The 6,321-nt window shown below is 43.8% G+C and overlaps 1 protein-coding gene across 4 annotated transcripts in view; it reads left to right on the plus strand.

The window, feature by feature from the left end:
• The window catches only part of LOC102941244 (prosaposin), a 48,278-nt gene extending 41,957 nt beyond the window's left edge, over nt 1–6,321 (plus strand). For all 4 annotated transcript variants that reach the window (XM_043551005.1, XM_043551006.1, XM_027834884.3 and 1 more), the window contains exons 11-14: nt 215–384; nt 2,158–2,238; nt 2,823–2,930; nt 4,743–6,321. In XM_043551005.1, coding sequence (XP_043406940.1) covers nt 215–384; nt 2,158–2,238; nt 2,823–2,930; nt 4,743–4,778 — 395 coding nt within the window. In that variant the 3' untranslated portion in view covers nt 4,779–6,321. The remainder of the gene's footprint in view (nt 1–214; nt 385–2,157; nt 2,239–2,822; nt 2,931–4,742) is intronic.

Below are 6,321 nucleotides of genomic sequence, written 5' to 3' on the forward strand. Positions count from 1 at the left end.
TATCCTGTCCAAAGCATGCTTGTTTACTTGTGAAGAGTCCAGTCTCTGGATATATATGGCACTAGTGCGGTATTCATCTGAGGCCCCTTGCTGGGGTTGGAGGAAAGGAGCCTTTCACTGGTTCCTAGATCTAGGACTAGAGCACACTAAGCTGCTGAGAACTCTCACTAGAAAGGTGGATATCTAACATTCTAATGTTCTGTGTGTCTGCTAGAGAGAAGTGCTCTGGAGCTGTTACCGGTAAATGCTGGCGAGTTCTGCAATGTGTGTCAGATTGTTGTAACTTATATTGACAATGAGCTGGAGGAGAATGAGACACAGGCTGAAATTGGGACTCTGCTTGTGAAGGGCTGTCATTTACTGCCAAAACCCTTGACAGACAAGGTAACTGCAAGTAGCTATTGTGGGGATGGAAGATCTGATGTCCCCTACCCATCTGGCTAAAACATATGTCTTGTACCCCAGTGGCTCTTAACCTTTCCAGACTACTGTACCCCTTTCAGGAGTCTGATTTGTCTTGTGTATCCCTAAGGTTCACCTCACTTAAACCTGTTTGCAAAAAACTATGGGCATAAAAATACAGAAGTGTCACAGCACGCTGTGACTGAAAAATTGCTTCCTTTCTCATTTTTTGCCATATAATTATAAAATAAATCAATTGGAATATAAATTTTGTATTTACGTTTCAGTGTATGGTATATAGAGCAGCATAAACTAGTCATTGTCTGCATGAAATTTTAGTGTGTACTGACTTGGCTTGTGCTTTTTATGTAGCCTGTTGTAAAACTAGGCAAATATCTCGATGAGTTGATGTACCCCCTGGAAGACCTTTGCATACCCTCAGGAGTACTTGTACCGCTGGTTGAGAACCACTGTTGTACCCCATCCATAGTGCCTGTCACCTATCTGCTGCTTCCCCCGCCTCTTAATGCTTTACACCTATATATTTTAGATTATCCTTTCTAAAATCCAACTGAGAACAAATTCACGTGCACTGAGGCTGGGCATTAATATCCGAGTCTTCGCAGTGGCTTCTGTGCTTGAAATGGCTGACTGCCTCCATCTCCAGCAGATGATAACTTGGAGAATCATGAAAAGGTTCATGGGCTGGTGACTCTGCTTTGAAACTGGCCACAGTGCAGCTGAGACTCTGGAATGTGTATTAGTTCTAAATCCCTGCTGGGATCTCTCTCCTCTTACTCAGCACCAAATAATACAGACTTTCTTTTTGTTCAAAATAAACTGCGTGGGTACAGAGCAAGTTGATCTCTGGCAGATCAGATGGCAGCACCTGTCCCTAGATATGTGGCAGCCTGCCTCCCAATCAGAATCTGAGCACAATACAAAATGGACAAATGTATAAAGCCACCTAGACAAGCATCACTGCAGAACTGTTCTAGAGATAGATGCCTCATGTGGTAACTCGGGTGTACATCGTCATGCCCAGGAAATGTATCCTATCCTGTCCTTTATTGTCATTGCACGGTATCTGAGCTGTTCAGTCATTGCAATAACAGTCAGAGGGACGTGTGGAGGAGGGTAAAAGGAGTTGGCACCTATCCTGAGCTGTCAGTCTAAAAATCCACCTTTGTGTAGCAATATGCGTTTGTGGATCCTTTTGCTGTCTGGGTAAAAGCTGTCATGGCTGCAGTCTTGGTGCCGCACTTTTGCATCTTGGGGGGAAAAGGTCATAACAGAACTACAGACTAGCTGCCTAAGAGCATTTGGTTGTCTCAGTACTTTGGCACTGAGCTGCTGAAAATAACTGACGCATTTATAGCATGTGAGTGCAGGGCAGGGCCACCTTCTGGCCAGCTCCTGCACAGGAGTGCAAGTTTTGTGTTTCAACAGAGGGTCATAAGAGCTCCCTCTCTTCCTCCCTTTCTCCTACCTGCCTCACTGCATACAGAGTGTGGGGTGAGGAAGGAAGGAAAGCAATAGCCTGTACAATCTTCCTGATCTGTAGTGATGCACTGCACACTTCTAAAGGGCTGATCGACTCTCCCTAAGCACTTCCTCCCCAATCGCAATGGAAACGTGTTCATCTGTAAATCACAAGACAATCTGGGGTTCCTCTGTTTGAATCAGGGTACTTTGTCTTCATCTCGTCATGGTCTAGCAGAGCATTCAGTCCCATGCCATCTCTTCTTGTTACAGTGTGATGAGATTGTGCTGCACTATGAACCAGAAGCCCTACGACTCCTGGTACAGATAATGGATCCTTCTTTTGTGTGCACTGTAAGTAGTTCCGCTGGCATATGCTCTGGGGGAAGTATACTAGAAGTTTAGCTGTCCAATTGCATGGACTCGTGAAAGGGCAGCTGTTCATAGACTATTGGTTTTTTGCCAGAAAAGAAGAAATAGATTTACAGTATTTACCTTTTGCAAAGATTAAACATGCAAATCGTTATTCTCCTCCCTGCCCTGTGATTCAATTGCAGGAAACGTAATTGTCATGTAATGCAGTGTGAAGTGCATGTCCCTGCTTTAAATGCAATCTTCAATAGTAGATCAACAAATCTGCAGCCAGCATAGAAGCTGAAATTATCTAAAGTCTGAAATTTGGTGTCCTCTCAAGGGGCTTCTCAAAAGTCTGTTCATTCAGCTACAGACCCAACTGGCTATAGCAGTCTAGCACTATGGTGTTGGAAACTCCTGGCACTGCCTCTGCTTTGTCTACACACTCGAACCCCCACTGGAAATAGTCATTACTGTGCAGGCGGCACTGAATCATGGCGGGGAAGAAGTGAGATCACTGATGCCCATGGTAAACAGGAAGACATAACTGCACCTTTCATTCTCTCTCTCCTTTCACTGCACAGAAAATAGGAGCTTGTGTACCATCCAAAGAGGATCTCATGGGTGAAGATCCATGTGTGTGGGGCCCAAGCTACTGGTGTAAGAACATGGAGACTGCAACTAAATGCAATGTAAGTCACCAGAGATTCCCCCAGAGGGGAGAGTCTGAGATGCCGTTAAATTAATGGGCAACAAACTAAAGTACCAGTACTTTAAAAATATTGAACCTGATTCTCCTTTCACGTACACTGGCCTAAATGAGGAGTAACTCCATTGAATTAAATGGATTATCATCATTGTAATGTTGGTGTAAATGAGAGGAGAATGAGGCCACATTTGTGAGAGAGAACTACAAATGCCTGGTCTCTGGTTGTTGGGAAAGGGAGGTTCACCTGGTGGGAATAGACTAGAGGCTTGCCAGCTCTTGCTTACCGCTCAGGCCCTTTCAGAAGAAGTGTAAATGTGCCATTCCTAGAACACTTCCTATTACGCTGGCCAAAGGATTAGATGTTCTGTTGGAGTGACCATCCTGTGCTGGCAGTGGGATTGACCTAATGGGACTCTTCTGCTTCTAAAACCTGAGGCTTCACTGTCGATAATTCACTGGTGCAATTTTGAACAGTTGACTTGGAGCTGAGAGGCTCAGAAGGTGTAACCAGCTCACTCAAATGCTTTTTAACCCCTTGGGTGCCAGGAATCTGAGATTATTTTGGAGAAATCCACAAATGCTAATACAGAGGAGTTAGATTAAAGTTTTGACTATGGGACTAAAAATACATCCTAAAGGAATGAGATCATCTGGGAGGAAGGTTGGTCACATCCATAGATGAAATAGAAGGAGCTAGCTTAGCCCACATCTGGCTTGGCCATTTCCTCTGGACCTTGCACTCTTACCTGTCCAAAGTTACCATAGTACAAAGCATCTTCATGACCTGTGACAATTGTCTGGCTCTGCCCAGGAAAAAGCAAGGGTGGAGGTTTTATGGAGAACAAATATTTGCCCTGCTCCAACCAGGGTCAGGAGTACTGGGTGAGATAACATGGCAAGTTAATGCTGCAGATCCATGAGCCTCTCTTCTTCACTAGCTAGGTAGAAAAATCTTTCAGTTGCTGAATACTTGTATGATCAAGTCTCTTTACTCTTTTCCCATGCTCCATCCTCATATTGGATGACTGTTTCAGTCACAGAATGGTTGCTGGTGCATATACAGATGTGTATACAAGCTGCTAATTTCAACACAGCTTCCTGTAGAAAACTCCACTGACTCACTAATACCAGCACAAAGGGTTAGCACAGCAACATAAGCACTTAGTGGCTGTTACCCAATAGTACAGAGGGGTGAGTTGCGTAAAGCAGAAGTTCAGCTTGGGAATAAACAATATCCAATTTTAGCTCTGTTAACATTTAACTGTGTTCGTATGGGAGAGGCCTTAATTTCCCACTCCCGGATCCCTTTGTCAATAGTTCAGGCTCCCTATTTAAGGTATAAATGGAGCCTTAGCTTGTTTGGCTATCTGTCCTTCCAGTTGATGGAGCCAGTTGATGAGCTGAAGGGATTGTTGTTAACTGATAAGAGATGCTCAGGTACCATGGTGACAAGAGCAGTGCAAGAACCAGAGCAGGTCAATGAGCTGTGAGTTGTTTCCTGTGGTGGGATGCAGTCCTCCTTAGCCCGTGGCAATGGAGTGGTCAGAATCATACATCAAACCAGGGCTTTCCTGTATTTATGGCTTCCTTTGCCCCAGTCTTTCCTGGTGAAGCATCTCATACAGTGCTAATTAGGACCACTAAAGAAAAGCAGGAGAGTTTGATTTAATATCAGTTTGCTCTGAAATCCTGAATGGTGCTGGTGCTCCAAGCTATTCGTGCAAATTGACACTGGCTATGTTATAACATGTCAATGCAGGCCTCTCTTTCACACCTCTCTTCCTCTTTCTCCTAGGCCGTTGAGCACTGCAAACGTCATATATGGTACTAGAAGAAACCTTTCCAGCTGAAAATATTTGCCATGGTTTTGATTAAGCATCCTGAGATTTGTTTGGGTGGGGACGGGGGAGATGTCCAGGTCGGTTCAAGAACTCTCTCTCTCCTCTCCCTTCTGAAGGTCCTGTGCCTTCAGGTTTGTTCACAGTGCTGCTGCCATTTAGGGAACTCCTCTGCAATGGTGACTCAACAAAAGCCTTAAAACTGTACTGTTCTTTGTGCATTTGGAGCAGAGGGGTTGTTGGGTGGGGAGTGGTGTAGCGTGGAGTTTGTTCCATTGTGAATTAACAGCCTTGTGTCTACTTGTAAAATAAATAAACCAGAATAGGCTGACTAAATTGAAATTCCATGGTTGGTTGGTTTTGACTTTACTGCAGTGTTCTTGAGCACTCTGCCCTTACTTGGGACAAGACGACAAAGGCTCAGATTCTTAAAGCCGTCTGAGAGATTTAGGGATTGCAAGTGAATGTGACCTGGGCCTCTCAATCCCTTGGGTTTATTTAAACATCCCATCCTAAATTTTACTGACTTGTAAGTGAAGAGTAAAACTACCTTTTTGAAATGTTTCTTGTATAATCCAAAGAAGGAAGGTTTGGGGTTTGACTCCACTTACAACTGGAAGTAAGTTTTTTAAGAGCCAGATCCTCATCTGGTGTAAATCAGTATCGCTCAGCTGAAGTTAGTGGAGTGATGTTGATTTATACCAGCTGAGGATCTGGTCCTAAGTGCCTCGTCATTGTAGCAAAGAAGAGGGCAATCTAAAAGCACAGCTTGTGTGGCAAGAGCTGCGGGAGCTGTCTCAATGTGGACATGTTCGTGTTTTGTTGGGGATGCTTTTGGGTAGACATCTTAGGAAACTAACTTGATTAAATTTAACTGTAATTCTTACCTTTCCATTACTTTCTCCAGTAGTACGGCCTCAATACTGGGTTTTTTTTAAGTTGAATGAGATACAAAACCATGACGTATAGCTTTTCTGTTGGAATTAGTACAGGATCTGAAAGTACTTCATGTTCAAAAGCATAGAAAGATACAAAGCAGCTGCAGTTTTTCACTCCATGTGATGAAAGTTTGTGTAGTGGCTATCAAAGCATCTGCCTTATATGAGGTTTTTCCCTGTGCATCAGTGAGGAGAACATCCAGCTCTCCTTAGCTGTAGCATCTTTCCCTTAGCCTTACTGGCTGCATGACATTTATCCTGATAGCGCAGCCCCATGTCTATTAAACTAGATCCAAGCCCCAATCCTAGTGAGTTTTTAAAATGTTCCTCCTTCTTGTCAGGAATGATTGGCATAAAAAACTTGGGCAAGGATGCTCCTTCAAGTAATTCAGATTCTATTATGCAAGCTCAGTATAAATACCTATGTAGAGCTTATTTGTGAGAGGAGCCATTTTAACTCCGCAGGCAGAACTCTTGATCATCCCTCAGCCCTGCTATAGATGTGAGGGGGAAACGGGCAGCTGCTTTCAAGAGAACATGGTCTTAATGGTGCACAAAAGCTTCTGTAATTAAAAATAAAGACTTCCTGTAAACCTGA

Source organism: Chelonia mydas, chromosome 7 (assembly GCF_015237465.2).
Source record: "Chelonia mydas isolate rCheMyd1 chromosome 7, rCheMyd1.pri.v2, whole genome shotgun sequence".
Classification (NCBI taxonomy): domain Eukaryota; kingdom Metazoa; phylum Chordata; order Testudines; family Cheloniidae; genus Chelonia; species Chelonia mydas.